At 43.1% G+C, this 20,288-nt stretch overlaps 1 protein-coding gene across 2 annotated transcripts in view; it reads left to right on the top strand.

Annotated features, from left to right (window-relative positions):
- PRRG4 (proline rich and Gla domain 4) overlaps positions 1–7,422 on the top strand; it is a 28,308-nt gene extending 20,886 nt beyond the window's left edge. For both annotated transcript variants that reach the window (XM_062198045.1, XM_062198046.1), the window contains exon 6: positions 6,602–7,422. In XM_062198045.1, coding sequence (XP_062054029.1) covers positions 6,602–6,836 — 235 coding nt within the window. In that variant the 3' untranslated portion in view covers positions 6,837–7,422. The remainder of the gene's footprint in view (positions 1–6,601) is intronic.
- The last annotated feature ends 12,866 nt before the right edge of the window (positions 7,423–20,288 follow it).

Raw genomic sequence — 20,288 nt, 5'->3', positions numbered from 1 at the left:
TTCCTTCTCCCCACTTGTGACTGTCTTCCCTACTACCTGTTGTTGCTAACCATATACTTAATTTTACAAAGAATAAAGGACTTGACCTGACGTTTCTCCAAAGCAGATATGCAAATGGCCAACAAGTACCTGAAAAGATGGTCAGCATCATTACTCGTGAGGGAAATGCCAAGCAAATCAGAGCCACAGTGAGACACCACTTCCCACCTACTAGAATAGCTGTAATAATGCCTTTTTAACATAGTAAGTATTAGCGAGCTTATGACGAGATTGGGATCTCGTATGAAGTTGCAAGTGAGAATGTAAAATAGTGCAGCTGCTATGGAAAGCAGTTTGACAGTTCCTCAGAAAGTTCAGGATAGAATTACCACATAACCTGGCAATTCTACTTCTGGGTGTAAATCCAAAGGAATTGAAAACAGAGACTCAGACAAATACATATAATACCAATTTTATATCAACACTATTAACAACAGCCAACATGGTGGATGGAAACAACTCCAGTGTCCAGCAACAGAAGAATTTTCAGCCATAAAGAGGAATGTGGTTCTGATCCATGCTTCGACATGGGTAAATCTTGATAACCTACCAAACAAAAGAAGTCAGACACGAAAGGACAGGTGTTGCATGATTGTGCTCACATGTCCAACATGCAAATTCAAAGAGGAAAAGTAGAGTAGAGGTTCCTTTTGGCTGGGAAGAGGAAGTGTCTTATTCCGTTTGTGCTGCTGTAATAGAATATCTGGAACCTGGCAATTTATAAAAAATAGGAGTTTATTTCTCATGTTCTGGAGGCTAGGAAGTCCAGGATTAGGGCGCCAACAGAGTTTAATGCCTGGGAGAATCCAATGTCCACTCTCAAGATGGCACCCGCAATGCTACATCCTCTGCAAGAGAGAAACCCTGTTCTTGAAAGGCCCTTGTACAGCAGCGTTCATCCATTCATAAGGGCAGCGTGCTCCCAGAAGGCCCCACCTCCCAACACTGTTGCACTGACAATTAAGTTTCAACATGAGTTATGGAGAGGACAGAAATATTCAAAGCATAGCAGAAGTAATGAGGAGTTATACAGAGTTTCTGCTTAGGGTGATGAAAGGGTTATGAAAATAGTGGAGATGGTTAGCATGAGTGTAATTTTTTAAAGATTTATTTATTTATTTATTTGAGAGGCAGAGTTGCAGATAGAGGGAGAGAGAGAGAGGGGTCTTCCATCTGCTGGTTCACTCCCCAAATGACCACAACAGCCAAAGCTGGGCCAATTCAAAGCTAGGAGCCAGGAGCTTCTTCCGGGTCTTCCATGTGGGTGCAGGGACCCAAGCACTTGGGCTATCTTCCACTGCCTTCCCAGGCACATTAGCAGGAAGCTTGTTAAGAAGTGGAGCAGCTGGGACTCAAACAAGCATCCATAGGGATGCCGGTGCTGCATGCGGAGGCTTAACCTACTACACCAGAACGCCAGTCCCATGAATGTAATCAATACTGCTAAATTGTCTACTTAAAAAAGGTTAAAAATGGGGATGGGCATTTGGGACACCCACATCCCATATCGAAGTGCCTTGAGTTTGAGTCCTGGCTCCGCTCCCAACTCCAGTTTCTTGTTAATGTACACCCTAGGAGATAGCAGGTGATGATGGTTCAAGTGGTTGGGTCCCTGCCTCCCACATAGTGGACCCAGATTGAGTTCCTGGCACCTGGGTTTGGCCTGGCCCAGCCTTCACTATTGCAGGCATTTGGGGAATGTAAAAACAGGTGATCTCTCTCTCTCTCTGCCTTTCAACTAAGTTAAATAAATTTTAAGTGGGAAATTTTGCTACATGTAGCATATGTGTGTGTATTACCTCCTCTAATTTTTTTCCTAAATAGAAAAAAAGAAAGGGTAAATAGTTTAAGGCAACAGATATGGAATTAGTATTCACCTACTGGAGAATAAAAGTTGAAGTCAAGGGAACAGAGCAGTTCTATATGAAAAGACAGAAGGGATAGGCAGAGGCAGAGCCTTTAAGGCTACCCACAGTAACAGCACAGAAGAAAGAGGGGAGAATGGCAAAATAAATCCTAATCTAGCTCTGTGCTGAATTCGTGGAAAACTCCCTAAGACCCACGGGCATACACTAAGGAGTGTGTAAATCCTGTCAAAAATTGAGACATAAGAGAAAGTCAGGAAGAATTTGTTCAGTTTTAAGCACTGTCGTTGAAAAGCCTCTATTAATTTCCTTTATTTAATAGGTAGGAAATGAGCAAGGTGTTTTCATTTTCTAGAACTTTGGACTAAGATTTTTTTTAATGTGTCTTTCGCCAAGATGGAGGGAGCCATAAGATAAATGAAGAAACGGGCAAAAACTTGTCTTTGGAGATTCTTCTTGCCTGTCATCTTTCCTTCTTTTCCACCTCATTCATAACATTTTCCCCAAAAAAGTTCCTGTATCTCCTCCTGTTTAACAATTTTCACTCAAAGGCTGTGAGGGTCCTCACAATTGACATTTTCTTCTCTTTTCTCCCTGGCTTTCTTCATTTTTCTACTTTCTGCACCATTGTGTCATCTTCCTTCTTTTTTTTTTGACAGGCAGAGTGGACAGTGAGAGAGAGAGACAGAGAGAAAGGTCTTCCTTTTCCGTTGGTTCACCCCCCAATGGCTGCTGCGGCCAGCACGCTGCAGCCCGCACACTGCGCTGATCCGAAGCCAGGAGCCAGGTGCCTCTCCTGGTCTCCCATGTGGGTGCAGGACCCAAGCACTTGGGCCATCCTCCACTGCCCTCCTGGGCCACAGCAGAGAGCTGGACTGGAAGAGGGGCAACTGGGACAGAATCCAGCACCCCAACCGGGACTAGAACCCGGGGTGCTGGCACCGCAGGTGGAGGATTAGCCTAGTGAGCCACGGTGCCAGCCAATCTTCCTTCTTTAAGATTGATTTCTTTCATTTGAAAAGCATAGTGACAGAGAAAGAGGGCAAGACAAGGAGGGAGATCTTCCATCTGTCGGTTAACTCCCCCAAATGGCTGCAACAGCCAAGTTTTGTCAGAGACCCAAGTACTTGAGCCATCATCTGCTGCTGCCAGATGCATTAGTAAGAAACTGAATCAGGGGCCAGTGCCTGCAGTGCTGGTATCCCATATGGGTGCCGGTTCAAGTTCCGGCTGCTCCACTTCTGATCAGGCTCTCTGCTATGGCCTGGGAAAGCAGATGGCCCAAGTCCTTGGGCCCCTGCACCTGCATGGGAGACCTGGAAGAGGGGCTTGGCTCAAAGATTGACCCAGCTCCAGCTGTTGCAGCCATCTGGGGAGTGAAACAGCGGATGGAAGACGTCTCTCTCTCTCTCTCTCTGCCTCTGCCTCTGCCTCTGCCTCTCTGTAACTCTGCCTTTCAAATAAGTAAATAAATCTTAAAAAAGAAACTGGATCAGAAGCAAAGGAGCCAGGACTTAAACTGGTGCTCTGTTATGTGATGCCAGCATCCCAAATAGTGACTTAACCTACTGCACCACAACACCCACCCACCACTGTGTCTTCTCATCTTCCACCATTCCTCCCCTCAACACTCCTAGCCTCTTTTCTGCATGAGGGTAGAAGATCTCAAAGATAAAGAGGGTAAAGTGGTGCCCTGAGTAGGGCCTGTCTCCTGGGGATGTTGGCATAACATTTCAAATCCTGTGTGGCCCTTATTTTGTAAGATTAGTGACATTTAATGTCAGCACTTGCAAAGCTGGGGTTTCACAGGTTATTTTTCTGTCTGTCCTCTGACTTTCACCCTCACAGCAAAGCTTTGAGTTTCAGTGAACATTCCAAATGAGGTTTACTAGCTATTCTCCTATTTTGGAATCAACTTTTCAATACTTACTACTTTTCATCTAATGCTCCAAGAAATTCTTCCAGCAGAGTTATTTGTTCTCTTGATGTTTCAAGTCTGATAGACAGAGGTGGGGAGAGACTATTTGAGAAAGAAAAGAGTAAAAAAATAAGATCACCGTCAGAACAGTGATTGCCCTGGAGAAACCTGCCAAGAAGTGGAACTAAGGTCTTTTCAATTCTTACTTCCTATATTTTTGTGGAAGCAAGTAGATATAATATAATGCTATGAATTTGAGGTGATAGTAGTGAGTATTTTCTGATTTCAATCAAGTAAGAGATATAATGACACTACAAAAAGTACATGGAAAATAAAATTAAAGGATAAGGTTATCTTGGTGCAGAAAAAATTGGAATTCCTGCAGTTTTTTTTTTTAAATAATGTGCATTTTCATGAACTTTTTGAAAACCCCTTGTATGATGTGTAAGAAAACACCCCACACATGTTTAATGACTGGTGTATTGTTTCTGCATATTAAATGGTGAAAGCCAACATGGAAAACTGTATTTGGTCAAAGAAAATGTCTGTCTCTCTGGTTCCCTACAAGGCAGCAAACAGCACTTTGTGTAGCTGAGCAAATGAGTGGTGGCTGGGAACACATTCCAGACTCCTGACCCAGGATGAGTGATGTGGGGCCCTCCCAGGAAGCTGTGCTCACTCAGTCACCTCCAGTTCCTACAGCTACACAGCCCATGGCTTGGCTTTTCTCTCTGCCATTTTTCTTTCCTTGCCTCCAACTTCAGATCTCATTATTACCATGCCCAAAATGGTTCAAGAGGCAAATTGGCTGATTTAGTTTGGAAAGGTTTATAGTATTTTGGGTCTGTTAAAGTAACTCTTGGTGGGAAGGATGGGATAAAAAATTAATTTATATATAATATATATGTTATATATTATATATTAATATATACATTAAATTTTTATCCCATCCTTCCCACCAAGAGTATATATATGTGTGTGTGTATATATATATATTTATTTATTTATATATATTTGAGAGACAGAGAGATGAGAGAGCATTGCCCTCCACTGCTTCACTTCTCAAATGCCTGCAACACCCCAGTTAGGCCATGGCTAAAGCCAGGAGCCAAGAATGCAATCTAGTTCTCACATGTGGGTGTCAGGAACCAAATTGCTTGAGCCATCACCTGCTGCTTCCCAAGACCTGCATTAGCAGGAAACTGCAACCTGGAGCTGTAGCTGGGAATTGAACCCAGGCACTCAGAATGGGATGAGGATGTCTTCATGAGCATCTTAACTGCTAGGCCAAACATCCGCCTCAGAATGGGGTGAATGTTGACTATAGGTTGGGACGTACCTGTGACTTTTAATTATTTCATCAGCCATAAGCATAGAAACTTTATAAACAGCCAAATGCACAGTCAGAACATCAATTTATTCATATGTAAGTTATGATTTAAAGTTCATAAGTGAAGAAGAAACCACAGGTTTTAAACACCAGACCTTGTTTTGTTTCAACTTTCACGTTAGGACATGAACTAAGCCATATTTTTTAAAAACAATTATTAGGCTTACATAGTGGAGAGGAGGAAAGACTATTTTAAGAAAGGGAACAATACCATTGAAAGCAGAGAAAGGCCTGGGAATTCACTGTGCATAGAAGGGTATAAAGAAGGTGCCTTGGCAAGAGCAGAGAGCTATAAAAACCTAAGGTGAGGCCAGAATAAGAGAGGGCTTGAGAAGACGCACTGGAGCACTGGTACAGCTTGGGTCAGTGGGAAGTGGACCTCAGGTTAGACTTGGGTTTTTTTTAAAGATTTATTTATTTATTTATTTGAAAGGCAGAGTTAGAGAGGCAGAGGCAGGGAGAGAGAGAGGTCTACCATCCACTGGTTCACTCCCCAGATGGCTGCACCAGCCAGAGCTGCACTGATCCGAAGCCAGGAGCCAGGAGCTTCTTCCGGCCGGTCCCAGGTTAGACTTTTGAGCAGAGTCACGTGATGGGAGGACTGCTGGGAAGGCTGGGCCAGGCAGCAGGCCTGTAGGAGCCGACAGAAATCTGAGATAGGCATCTGTGGATAGGATTGTCTCCTCGGCTGGTGGTTTGCACCCTTCAACAAAGCTGGAATTTGGCTTCATATCATACTCTAAAAACTTTTTTCCTAAGATTTATTTTTATTTATTTGAAAGAATTACAGAGAGAGAGAGAGAGAGAGAGAGAGATCTTCTATCTGCTGATTCTCTCCCCAAATGGCTGCAACCGCCAGGGCTGGGCCAGGCTGAAGCCAGGACTTCATCCAGGTCTCCTACATGGATGGCAGTGGCCCAAACACTTCTGCTCCTTTCCCAAGTGCGTTAGCAGGGAGCTGGATTGGAAGCGGAGCAGCTGGGACACAAACCAGTGCCTGTATGGGATGCCAGTGTCACAGGCAGAAAGCTTAACCTGTTATGCAACAATGCGGGCCCTTGAGAAAGTTTTAATGCAGGAGCAGGAGAAAAGGAAATTCAGCTTTTTTTAGTCCTTAGGACAGCATGCCAGGAACTTTTCAAGGGGAGGAAACTGAAGTCATTTGTCCTTGGTCCCACAGCTATGAAATGATACGATCAAGTCTCAAACCCGTGTCTCACTTCAGTGTTCTTGGTCTCTGCATAGACGCTTTTAGAGTCTGTGGGTAAAATAAATCTCTTACATTAATCCATGGGATTCAACATTTATCAAAATAGTCATGCTTTCATGTTGCCATTTTAACCCAAGACTGCTGACTTTCCATTTCCTAAATACTGTCTCTCTGTTTAGTTCTTCAGCCGTCTACGTAAGGAGGAGCAGGCACGCTCCCTCCATCATTTTCAGAAGACCCGAGGAGGCTGCCTTATCTCCATCGCCATCTTCTGCCGAGGACACAGGATTACCTTCTTACGAACAGGCGGTGGCACTGACCAGAAAGCAGAACGTTTCACCACCGCCACCATATCCTGGGTCACCAAAGGCTTTTAGGGTTTTTAAAAAGTCTGTGTCACTTCCATCTCACTAAGCTCACCTTGCCATCTTGGTAGAAGAAACCCATGGTATTTGAATGGTTTGTTCTCCCTGAACCAAAATAAATAAATAAATAAATAAGCAACAGCAAGGAATAAAGGAGACATCAGCTATGTACTACACTAAAGTTCTGTCTGCATCTTGGACCTGAACTTAATCATTATCAGCTTTGATAAAAGACTTTGATGCCATATTCTTGCAGTTCAGAAGAAAGCACTTTTTTGTATTGTTTATCTTAATGGTTCAGAAAAATCTTTGTGATAGCATAGTTAGAATTTGTGAACTCTTAGTATCTTTTGTACAGAAAAATATTATAGATTCCATGTGTTGAATATTTAAAAAGTAAGAATTTCTATTCATTAGATTATCCCAAGTTAGGATATTGGACCTATTTTTTTTTTTTTTTTTTTTTTTTACAGGCAGAGTGGATAGTGAGAGAGAGAGACAGAGAGAAAGGTCTTCCTTTTTGCCGTTGGTTCACCCTCCAATGGCCGCTGCGGCCGGCGCATCACGCTGATTCAAAGGCAGGAGCCAGGTGCTTCTCCTGGTCTCCCATGCGGGTGCAGGGCCCAAGCACTTGGGCCATCCTCCACTGCCTTCCCGGGCCATATCAGAGAGCTGGCCTGGAAGAGGGGCAACCGGGACAGAATCCGGCGCCCCGACCGGGACTAGAACCCAGTGTGCCGGCACCGCTAGGCGGAGGATTAACCTATTGAGCCACGGCGCCGGCCGACCCATTCATTATTAAGATTTCCTTTTGGTTGGAAATACTTTACAGAATTTGACATTTCAATGTAAAATTGTGGCTTTAATATAACCACTTGGTTTATAAATTATGACACGGCATTCACCATATTTTATCCTGAACTTTTGCTACCAGTCATGTTATATTATGGGGAGTGGTGGAGTGAGTAGCTTTCTTTTTCTGAAAAATACTGTTGGATATGAAGGTGGTTCTTCACAGGGTACAGGGTTGCAATGGCAAAGATATGCAAGGGTTGCTAAGTTAGCAAGTGAATAATAGTCCTCCAATCTAGGGGTGACTAGTACTTTATAACACTGCCCATGTTATTCATGAGTAGATCTTCATTGCTAAATTATCAACATATTAAAAATATTTCAAAAAGTTCAAGGAAAATGGAATTAAACAATAAGTTTCATTTGGCTCAAGTAATTTGAAGTCCATGCGTAGTTTGTTCCTAATCTGTGCTTCTCATTAACTTTTTAAAAATCCCTTGTATATAACTAAATACAACTACTTATCTTAAAATTTGTTGAACTGCATAAATAATAGCTTGAGAATCTGGAAAAAGTAATTTGCCTTTCTGTTATTAAAATAATATTGTTGAAAGTTACCATAACCCCTTGCATCTCTTAATATTTCTGAACAGAAAAGAAAAACGCTATAAATAGCCGTCTTGAACCATACTTTGTCTATTTTTTTAATCATTTATATGACCAATTTTTCCTTATCAAGATAGCATAATATAAGCCATAAACCTCTAGAGTAAGTACATGTTCACAAATTTATATGGATGAGTATGTATGTACATATGTATAACTTTGTTTTGTTTTTACAGGAGCTCAAAAAATAATACACTCCTAAAAACTAGAGTAGAAAATTCTGTTGTGCTTTTGCCAGGCATTGCATTTTCTTTTATTAGAGATCACTTATCAAATGTTATTTTGTTTTATAATTTTTACAGAGATGAGACTGCAAACCTAAATGCGTTTGATAATTCCTTCCTAATTAAATGTATAGAAAAGGTGTACTGGGTGGGCAGTTAGCCTGGTGGTTAAGGCACCAGTTAAGACATTTGCATCCCACACTGGAGTACCTGGGTTTGAAGCCTGGCTATGTATCCTTACTCAACCTCCCCTATAATGCAGACCCTGGAAAGCAGCAGTAAAGGCTCAAATAATTGGGTTCTTGCCACCCATGTGAGAGACCTGAACTCAACCCCAGCTTCAGCCCAGCTCAGTCCCAGCCCTTGCAGACATTTGGGGAGTGAACCAGCAGATGAGAGCTTCTTGCTGTTTTGTTGTTGTTTAATCTTCTCTCTAATAAATTAAAAAAGAAGAAAGTATACATCTTTTTACAGGACATGTGTGAGTGCATGTCTCTCTTTTAGGACAGCATGATCTTGAGACAGATAAAAGTAAGACCTTTATTCATTAAAAACTGCTTCAGAATACCTGTTTAGATTCCCAGAGTCTTTGGTTGTCAAAAAGACGTCATCTGGCAACATTGAGATTTAATTAGGAAAAGCTGGATTTCTTTAGAGCCACCCACAGTACCTATAAAAATCTATTCATCATATCTTGGCTTTACATCAAGCACTTTCATCTTTGCACTTTGCACTTATTTTAATACTAGTTAAAAGGTTACAGGCAAAGTCTACTTTGCCTACACTGTAATAATCAGGATAAGACAAAGAAGGACAACTTGCCCAAAATCTAACAGGTTGGTGAGAGTCCGGTTTAGAATAAATGAGCGCATTTTTCTAGTCCCATCCTGTGCCTGTGAAAGTTACATTGCCTCAAATTAATCTTGTTACTTAATTCCAAGTCTGATAGAAATGTGCAAGTATTTCTCATGTGTACATACATGTGTATATGTACATATATCACATATCTGGATATGTATTTTCTCTCATATGTGAGACATTCTTAAGATAAATAGAAATATATAATACATGTGTGCCTAAACTGAACTAGAATTTTAAACACTAGATGAATTCATTTACTTCTATTGACTTCCAGAAGTCTAACTGCAAAGCTAGCTTCAGAACCTGTGTAACCCCACTCTGCCCCAGCAGATTTGTCATCTGCCATAATTTAGTGTAAACTTGAATGAATCTAGAACTTGTCAATATTATTAAATCATTGGCATTTATAGAGCATCAAATGCTGAGATCCTAATACATATAGAAAATGTGATAAACCCATTAATGACCAATGCTCACACTAATTGAAAGTAAAGTATCTTAATACAAAATCACTGATATATATTTCTATCTCACCTTTTTCTATTCCTTTTTTGGAGTTTTGTTTGAGTGCTGTGTTTTGTTTGTGTTTCTTGCTCAGGCTGGTGATTAGATTTAACCGTTTACCACTGACCTGAGATTTTATATTTATATATAAGTAAATCAGTTAGGAAATGAATGGAAGATGAGTATAACAGGCAAGTTGGACTTGGTACTATATGGTAATTACATGTGGTAACACCTTCACTAATTAGATAATTCTACCTAGAAAATGTTCTTATGGCCAATGGGAAAAAAAAATTAGAGAGCACAAACTCTGTGTGAAAGTTTTGCATCTGAGAAGGAGAAAACTTAGAACAATTAGAAGCCAGAGAGCAGGAGTGGGGAACGTATAGCCCATGATTGACATAAGGCCCGTGAAATCATTCAGTCTGGCAATGCTAAGGAAACTGCAGGTGGGACTCAAAAGGCATTAAATCGGGACCGGCATCATGGTGCAATGGTTTAAGCCATGGCCTGCAGTGTCAGCATCCCATATGGATGCTGGTTTGGGTGCTGGTTTGAATCCTGGCTGCTCCACTTCTAATCTAGCTCTCTGCTAATGTACCTGGGAAGGCAGTGGAAGATGCCCAAGTGCTTGGGTCCCTGCCCCCATGTGGGAGATCTCTCTCAGTCTCTTCTTCTGCAACTCTGCCTTTCAAATATATAAATAAATCATAAAAAATTGTTTCAATAAATCTATAGCAGGCCAATTCTTTTTAAAGATTTATTTATTTATTTGAGAGGTAGAGTTAACAGAGAGAGGTCAGGACACAGAGAGAGGTCTTCCATCTGTTGGTTCACTCCCCAGATGGCCACAATGGCCAGATCTAAGCCAACCCAAAGCCAAGAGCCAGGATCTTCTTCAGGTCTCCCATGCGGGTGCAGGGGCCTAAGCACTTGGGCCATCTTCTACTGCTTTCCCAGACCATAGCAGAGAGCTGGATGGGAAAAGGAGCAGCAAGGACATGAACCGGCACCCAGATGGGATCCAGGTGCCACAGGCAGAGGCTTAGCCTACTATGTCACAGCGTTGGCCCCTACAGCCCAATTTTTAAGTGAATAATTTTGTACAGCCCATGAATGATGATAGAAATATCCAAATGATTTTTAGCAGTAAAAAGGTTCCCTCCTAGAGCAACAGAGTGTTGTTCTTCCATGTTTTTGGTTTTCTATTTACCTCTAAAATTCTTTTTTTCTTTTTAAATAACAGCATTTTATTTAAATATTTTTATTTTTGTCTGAAAGATAGAGTTACTGAGAGAAAGAGGGAGAAAGAAAGCTTCCATCCGCTGGCTCACTCCCCAAATGGCTGCAATGCCCAGGGATGGGCCAGTCTGGAGCCAAGAGCCAGGAGCTTCTTCCAGGTCTCCCATGTTGGTGCAGGGTCCCAAGCATTTGGGCCATCCTCCACTGCTTTCCCAGGTGCATTAGCAGGGAGCTGGATTGGAAGTGGAGCAGACGGGACTCAAACTGGCACCCATATGGGATGCTGGCTTTGCAGGTGGCAGCTTTACCCACTACACCACAGTGCCAGCCCCTGCCTCTAAAATTCTAATCAACTTTTTCCTGTTTTTCAGGTAATTTGTGTGAATACTTTTCCTAAATGCTAAAAGATCTGCTAGTATAATGAAAGCTCGCTTTTCATGTTTTAACTGAATGTGAATTAAATTTTTGTTAGTTAATGGCTTGATTTGAAATGTTATATATGGCATTTATACTACTAGAGAAATGTCTAACATTTCTGTAGTTTTTAAAGATTAGGTTCTTTTGTAGATGCTACCTATGTTAGCATTTTGGAACACGGACAACATATGTTGATGCCTTCAATCTTCTGTATTATGTGTTTCCTCGAATTTTGTATTAAAAATTTTTTCCTAATGGTTTAGAAGTTTAAGGTAATCTAGCTCAAATATATCAGTATTTTCATTATTTAGGAAAAACAACCAGTTTTCAAATGGATATTTTCCTAAAATCTAATTGTGGTTTGATTTTAATGAGTTTCTTATGATATATACTTTTTATACATGTAAATAAACTTTATACTAAGTAAATATTTATTGCTTGCCTCAATTAAACATTCTTTTTCCTCATAATGACAATTGCAACAAAATGAATTAAATCTGAACAATACATTCCATGTTTTCCCAGCAACACTTATAGTATGGTGTCGCTATGTATCTTTCACCCACTGGGGCTAGCATTCTATTTAAACAATTTAGTTGCATTTGTGAAAGTGTTACTTTCTTTAATACAGCTTTTATTTGAGGCAAACGTAATATATTACTTCTTAGAATTAAGTTTACTTTTGTCATCCATAGCTATCCATAATTTAAAAAACAGAAGAAAATATAGTACTATTATACTAAGTTATAGGAATAAGGTAATACTTCCACATAAATAAAAACACAGTGGGGCTGGTACTATGACACAGCAGGTTAAGCTGCTGCCTGTGAAGCTGACATCCCATATGGGTGCCGGTTCTAGTCCTGGCTGCTCCACTTCCAATCCAGCTCCCTGCTAATGTGCCTGGGAAAGCAGCAGGGCACGGCCCAAGTGCTTGGGCCCCTACACCCACATGGGACACCCAGAAGAAGCTTCTAGATCCTGGCTTTGTCCTGACCAAGTCTTAGCCCTTGTGGCCATTTTGGGAGTGAACCAGGAGATAGAAGATCTCTCTGTTTCGGATTCTCTCTGTAATTCTTTCAAATAAATGAATAAAAGGTAGAGTTACAGACAGAGAAAGGTCTTCTGTCCGATGGTTCACTCCCCAAATGGCCACAATGGCTGGAGCTACGCTGATCCGAAGCCAGGAGCCAGGAGCCAGGTGCCTCTTCCCAGTCTCCACGTGGGTGCAGGGGCCCAAGGACTTGGGCCATCTTCTACTGCTTTCACAGGCCATAGCAGAGAGCTGGATTGGAAGAGAAGCAGCCGGGACTAGAACCGGCGCTCATATGGGATGCTGGCACTGCAGCAGATTAACCTACAGCGCCACGGCGCTGGCCCCTATTAGGTACTACTTACTGCATCTTAAATGTATAGACCATGTTAAATTGGGGGAAGAAATCCAAGTATGTTTGCAGACTCGTCCTGCAAGGTCCACACTGTAGACATGGTAGGTCAATGGCATTCTTCGACAAGAAGCAGGGGAGACAAATTTTGGTGAACATGTCTGTTTATTAACGAGCAAGCACACCTTTTAAAGGGCAGGCAAAGGGGGTGTAGCTAATTCAGGGCAACACTAATTTTATAGGATAGAGCAGATATTGGCAGCTATGCTTCTCCAATCAGCTTGAAGGTCATGTAGCTAGGATAGCTTTCCAGGTGGTCCTAATGGGCCTGAGCCACACCCAGGAGCTATTTACCTGATTGGCAATTACAGGGCCCTTTAACAGGGAGTGAAGGTGGGGGAAATGTGCCTAGGGCTCTCGCCAACTGCCAGCACTCAGGTTGTGGGGTCCTTCCAGGGAGGCATGGTGTGCCGTGCCCTCTCAACCTCCTGCATGGGCAGGGCAGGCAGACTCCCTGCCAGGTACAGGATCACCCACATACATTATGCATAAATATTACAATTCATGCTTTTTTTTTTTTTACAGGCAGAGTAGACAGTGAGAGAGAGACAGAGAGAAAGGTCTTCCTTTACCGTTGGTTCACCCTCCAATGGCCGCCGCAGCCAGCACGCTGCGGCCAGCACACCCCGCTGATCCAATGGCAGGAGCCAGGTGCTTCTCCTGGTCTCCCATGTGGGTGCAGGGACCCAAGAACTTGGGCCATCCTCCACTGCCTTCCTGGGCCACAGCAGAGAGCTGGCCTGGAAGAGGAGCAACCGGGACAGAATCCGGCGCCCCGACTGGGACTAGAACCCAGTGTGCCAGCGCCGCAAGGCGGAGGATTAGCCTATTGCTGGCCACAATTTATGCTTCTTAAAATAATTTGTTATCAAGATAGTGTAAAGACAAGTCACAGACTAGCAGAAAATATTTTCGAGTTACATTTGATAAAGGACTGTTGTCCAAAATATACAAAGAACTGTTAAAACTCTACAATAAGAAAGTAAGTCAATTTAAAAAGGGGCAGAAGCCATGCACAGACACTTCACCAAAGAAGATATACAGATGGCAAATAAGTATAGTAAAAGATGCTCAACATCATACATTGTTAGGGCCAGGGAGCTGGATCGGAAACAGTGCAGCTGGCACCCAGGCGGTGGCTTTACCCACTCTCTCCCAGCTCTTTCTCCCCCAGCAACTTCTATGTATGTAATGTATTACTATTCACTACAGCTGCCACGCTGTATGTCAGATCCCTTGAACTTAATCCCCATCTAACTGAAATTAAAAAAAAGAAGAAATTAAACAACCCAATCAACTCTACTTGTCACTTCCATGGCTTCAAATTTTTAGCATCCATATCTACGTGAGATCTGGCAATATTTATCTTTCCATACAATTTGCTATATTCGTTTCCTATTGCTGCATAACAAATTCCCACACATTCAGAAGCTTCCCACCACACACCTCTCTCTCACCCTTTCTGTGAGTCAGGAGTCTCTTCTACAATTGAGGTGATGGCCAGGCTATGTGTTCTCCTCTGAAGACTTTGCTGTAGATTCATCCCTACTCCAGGCTCACTCAGGCTGTTGGCAGAATATTACATGGTCAGGGCTGAAGGCCTGTAGGGACTGGAGGGAACAGGCCAACCACTGATCCAGGGGCTACCTGTAATCCCTTCCCACATTGGCTTCCTCAGCTTGACCGCTTACTTCAGACCAGCAGAGAAATCGCAGAAGTGTGCCTGCTAGAAAAATGGCGGGTTCCATACAGTCAGATAATCACAAGCATTCTATCCAATCACCTGTGCTGTGTTCTATTGGCTAGAAATAAGTCACAGGTTCTGCCTACAGTCAGTGGGAGAAGATTCCACAATAGCATGACTACCAGGAGTGAGTGATCACTGAGGGTCACCGTAGGGTCTGAAAACCACAAGCACCTATTGTGTGCCAGTTCCTAGGCCAAATGCCTTCCATATGATCTTTCCTTCCAAATGAGTATATTAAAAAGGTTCTCAATTGTAAAATGTTATAGAAATGTGAGCTAATGGAGCAGGCATGTGGTACGGCAGTTAAGTCACCACTTGGGACATCTGTATCCCATGTCATGGCACCTGGTTCAAATCTAAGCTACCCTGTTTCTGACCCACAATGGCCAGAGCTGCACCAATCTGAAGCCAGGAGCCAGGAGCTTCTTCCAGGTCTCCCACATGGGTACAGGGGCCCAAGGACTTGGGCCATCTTCTGCTACTTTCCCAGGCCTTAGCAGAGAGCTGGATCAGGAGTAGAGCAACGGGACTAGAACCAGTGCCCAAATGGGATGCCTGCACTTCAGGCCAGGGCTTTAACCCACTGTGTCACAGTGCCAACCCCTGAAGTTCTTTTACTTCCATTCAGCTATGCAGCTGCCTTAGCAACATGTGTCTAAAAGGCTGCTCTTCCCCTCACTGAATTATTTTGGCATTTTTGTTGAAAATCAATTGATCATACATGGGGATTCTCTATTCTATTCCACCGATCTCTATCCTTACGCCAATATCATACTATTTTGCTGACTGTTAATTCTCCAACTTTATGCTTTTCCAAGGTTATTTTTGCTATTCAAGGTACTTTGCATTTCCATATATATTTTGGCATTAGTTTGTTAATTTTTGGATTAAAAGACTGCTGGAAATTTGACTGTGATTGCCCCTTAATTTACAGGAAAATTTAGATATGTTAAACAATCCATAATACATTTTTCCATAAACTGAGGTCTTTCAAATCTCTCTCAGCAGTGTTCATAGGTTTTAGTGTTCAGGTATTGCATACATTTTGTCAAATTAAATTTAACTAGTTTATGTCTTTTTATAATATCCCAAATAGCACCTTTAAAATTTTATTTTCCAACTTCTAGGTATAGAGCCACAAAATTGAAAACATATGTTCGGGGCCAGAGCTGTGGCATAGCAGGTAAAGCCGCCACCTGCAGTGCTGATATCCCATATGGGCACCGGTTCAAGTCCCGGCTGCTCCACTTCCGATCTGGCTCTCTGCTATGGCCTGGGAAAGCCATGCAAGATGGCCCAAATGCCTGGGAGACCTGGAAGAAGCTCTTGGCTCCTGACTTTGGATTGGAGCAGCTCTGGCCATTGCAGCCATCTGGGGATCAACCAGCAGCTGAAAGACCTCTCTCTATCTCTACCTTTCTCTGTAACTCGTCTTTCAAATAAATAAAATAAGTCTTTTTAAAAAAACCATTTGTACAAAAATGTTCACAGCAGCATTATTTGGTAAAATCATATTTGAATGGTAGAGAGGCAGTGAAAGAAAGATAGATATAGACACAGAGACAGTCAGAGACACAGACCCATAGAAACACTTCCCAAATGCCTACAACAGCCAGGGCTGGACCAGGGTGAAGCCAGGATTTCAGAACTCAATCCCACTAGGGTGGCAGGGATTCAAGTACTTGAGCCATTGTTTGCTGCTGCCACACACACACACCCACACACCCACAGGATGCACATTAGCAGGAAGCTGGATCCAGAAGCAGAGCCAGTGCTTGAACCCAGGCACTCCAATATGGGATACAGGTACCCCAAGTAGTGTCTTAACTTGTGTGCCAAATTTCTGCCCACAACTACTCATCATAGTCTTAAAGTGGAAAAATCCAAATGTCCAGGGGCCAGTGTTTTGTAGTATGTAGAGTTATTGCCTGATCCTATATGGGTGCTGGTTCGAGTCCCGGCTACTCCACTTCCAATCCATCTCCCTGCTAATGCATCTGGGAAAGCAGGAAAAGACGGCTCAAGACGGCTTTAAAAAAAAAAAAAAGATAAATAAATAAACCCTTGAAAAAACATTCACAGGTACTTTCATAATCTCAAAAACTCTAACTTAATATTTTTCCATATAACTTGTTTCTCAACTAGAATGTCTCTCTTTTTTTTAGGATTTATTTATTTAAAGAGTTACACAGAGAGAGGAAGAGACAGAAAGAGAGGTCTTCCATCCATTGCTTCACTCCCCAAATGACCACAATGACCTGGGCTGGGCCAGGCAGGCCAGGAGCCAGGAGCTTTGTCCGGGTCTCCCACATCGGTGCAGGGGCTCAAGTACTTGGGCCATATTCTGCTGCATTAGCATTTGCCAGGTGCATTAGCAGGAAGCTGGACCGGAAGTGGGGCAGCCAAGTCTTGAACCCACACCCATAGGAGATGCCAGAGCGGCAGTTGGTGCCTTTACCCACTACATCACAACACCAGCCCCAAGTAGAATGTCTTCTATCCTTAAGTTTTGTTATTTTGTCTGTTTATTATTTGTCCCAGGAGTTAAGACTAAAAGTTGGAGAGGGATCACTGAACTTTATTGACTTTGTCAGGTAAGTGTTTGAAAAGAGGGAAGAGGGCTGTCGTTCTAAGCAAGATGGCAAGGTGGGAAAGGATGCTCAGGTCTAGTCGGCATTGGGCTTGGGGCACTGGGACTTGATGGCTAACATTGGCTCTGTCTAGAACTAACTTTAAAGGGAAAAGGAACCCACAATGATTCAATACTGTAATGCAAATGACACAAAAGTAGCCACTGCTCCCTTATTTTCAACAAAGCAAGTCCAAAAAGCAGATGTGCCATCATCCCCTCCAGAGAGTAGGCTCACGTATTGAGCTTGGTAGAGAAGTGGATACAATTTTTCCAAAGAATAATTTGGCAATATGCATGATAGATATGAAGGAGCACTTACCAGAGGCCTAAGAAGCATTCGTGTTCTATGACAAAGAAAGTCTGTGTCTAGGAGTATGCCCTGAGAAGTCAAAGGAGCCAGGGCCATGCACAAAGTTGCTCCCTACAGTATTGCTAACAAAGCAATAAAGTAACTAGAAACTACATAAATGTCCAATAATAAAGGGTTAGTTAAGTTATGGCCTGTCAATACAACAGGTTATGATGTAGCTATCAGAATTTTACTGACATGAGAAAATGTCAGACAGAATATTAGCACAAGTTAACCACTCACCTTTCCATTTCCTGCATATCAGCAACTGCTCTCTCTGGATGACAGCTGGTTGTCTAGTCCAGTAGTTTTCTTTTTATTTATTTATTTATTTATTTATATTTGACAGGTAGAGTTATAGACAGTGACGGAGAGAGACAGAGAAAAAGGTCTTCCTTCCGTTGGTTCACCACCCAAATGGCCACTACAGCCAGTGTTGCACCGATCCAAAACCAGGAGCCGGGTACTTCTTCCTGGTCTCCCACATGGGTGCAGGGACCCAAGCACTTGGGCCATCCTCCACTGCCCTCCCGGGCCACAGCAGAGAGCTGGACTGGAAGAGGATCAACCAAGACTAGAACCCGGCGCCCATATGGGATGCCGGCGCTGCAGGCAGAGGATTAACCAAGTGAGCCACAGCGCTGCCGCCCCCCCCCCCCCCCCCAGTCCAGTAGTTTTCAACCTGTCTTAACAGGAGCTTCTGAGTTTTTTTTTGTCTGCTTGTTTTTTGTTTTTTAAGTTTTTAATTTATTTGAAGGGCATAGTGACACAGAGAAAGAGAAGATATGTCTGCTGGTTCACTTCCCAAATGGTTCCAATGGCCAGGGCTGGGCCAGACAGAAGTCAGGAGCCTAGATGTCCATCTTGGTCTCCCATGTGGCTGGCAGGGGCTCACGTACTTGGACCATCTGCTGCTGCCTTCCCAGGCGCATTAACAGAGAGGGAGCCTCAGAGTTGTAAGAGGTCCCTTAGGGCCGGCTCCGTGGCTCAACAGGCTAATCCTCCACCTAGCGGCGCCGGCACACGGGGTTCTAGTCCCGGTCAGGGCGTCGGATTCTGTCCTGGTTGCCCCTCTTCCAGGCCAGCTCTCTGCTATGGCCCGGGAGTGCAGTGGAGGATGGCCCAAGTGCCACCCCATGGGAGACCAGGAGAAGCACCTGGCTCCTGCCTTCGGATCAGCGTGGTGCACCGGCCGCGGCAGCCATTGGAGGGTTGAACCAACAGCAAAGGAAGACCTTTCTCTCTCTCTCTCTCTCTCTCTCTCTCTCACTGTCCACTCTGCCTGTCCAAAAAAAAGAGGCCCCTTAGGCAAGAGAAAAGGCCCCCAAACTCAAGGATCACATTCACTTTGATCACTTTCGTATACTGATGGAACATGTAAACTTTTGTTTGGGAGGATTGCAATGTTTAAAAAGAAAAATTCAAGCCCACTCATTTCACCTCACACACTAATAACTTCTTTGGGATTATTTGTTCCAGCTCTGACCTCGTAAACATTCCTTCCAGATGCAGCTTCAAGCACTTCTAGGAACATTCCTTTCCTCTGCCTTGTCCCTTTAGCCAACACACAGCTGTCAGGAGAGGATTCAGTAACTACTTAGATCTGTGGTTAGCCAGTAGAGCAGCTGCCTGTGACGCCGGCATCCCCTATGGGCGCTGGTTTGAGTCCACCTGCTCCTCTTCCAATCCAGCTCCCTCTAAAGGCCTGGGGAAACCAATGGACGATGGCCCAGTGTCTCCCTGCACCTGCATGGGAGATCTGAAGGAGTTCCTGACTCCTGGCTTCGGCCTGACCCAGCCCTGGTTGTTGCAGCCAATGGAGAGTCATCCAGCAGATGAAAGATCTCTCTCTCACTGTCTTTCTCTCTTTGTAACCCTTTCAAGTAAACATCTCGATCTTTAAAAAAATAAAATCAGGTTTGATATTCTCTTACAAAATACATGCAGATAGATGATTGGCACAGCAGTTAAGATGCCCCATCCCATACTCAGCGCCTGGGTTGGAATCCCAGCTCCTCTCGTGAATCCAGCTTCCCGCTAGTGCACAACCTGGGAGGAAGCTCATGATGACTCAAGCATCTGGGTCCTGCAACCCAGATGGGAGACCCATATAGAGTTTCTGATTCCTGGCTTTGGCCTGACTCATCGTCTGCTGCTGTGGGCATTTGGAAAATGAACCAGCAGATAGAAGCTCTCTCTGTTTGTGTGCGTGCATGCGTGTGTGTGTGTGTGTGTGTGTGAGACTCCGCCTTTCAAAATAAATAAAAATGAATAAACATTAAGAAGAAAAAAAGAAGTTATAGCCTTGTAGGCACCCTGGAGCCAGGCAGGGGCTAAACCTTTCTTTGCAATGTACAGGTTTTAAAAAGCCCAGACCTGTTGAGTTAATCCTTTACTATACAAATTCATTGACTAAAATAAGAATCATGATCATATATTGGTATAAATAAATAAATGGGGATAAGCATTTGGGGAGTGAATCAGCAGAAGGAAGATCTCCCCTCTCCCATTCTACCTTTTAATCAATAAAGTATTAAAAAAGTAATAGATGGGGATAAGGAAAAGTTCTTTCTTGCAAAAGGATGATAAATATTAATTGTAGAAGGAATGACGGAATTTTAA

The sequence above is a fragment of the Lepus europaeus genome, chromosome 7 (genome assembly GCF_033115175.1).
Source record: "Lepus europaeus isolate LE1 chromosome 7, mLepTim1.pri, whole genome shotgun sequence".
Lineage (NCBI taxonomy): Eukaryota > Metazoa > Chordata > Mammalia > Lagomorpha > Leporidae > Lepus > Lepus europaeus.
The sequence above is the reverse complement of the archived record's forward strand: the minus strand, read 5'-3'. Positions and strand labels throughout refer to the sequence as shown.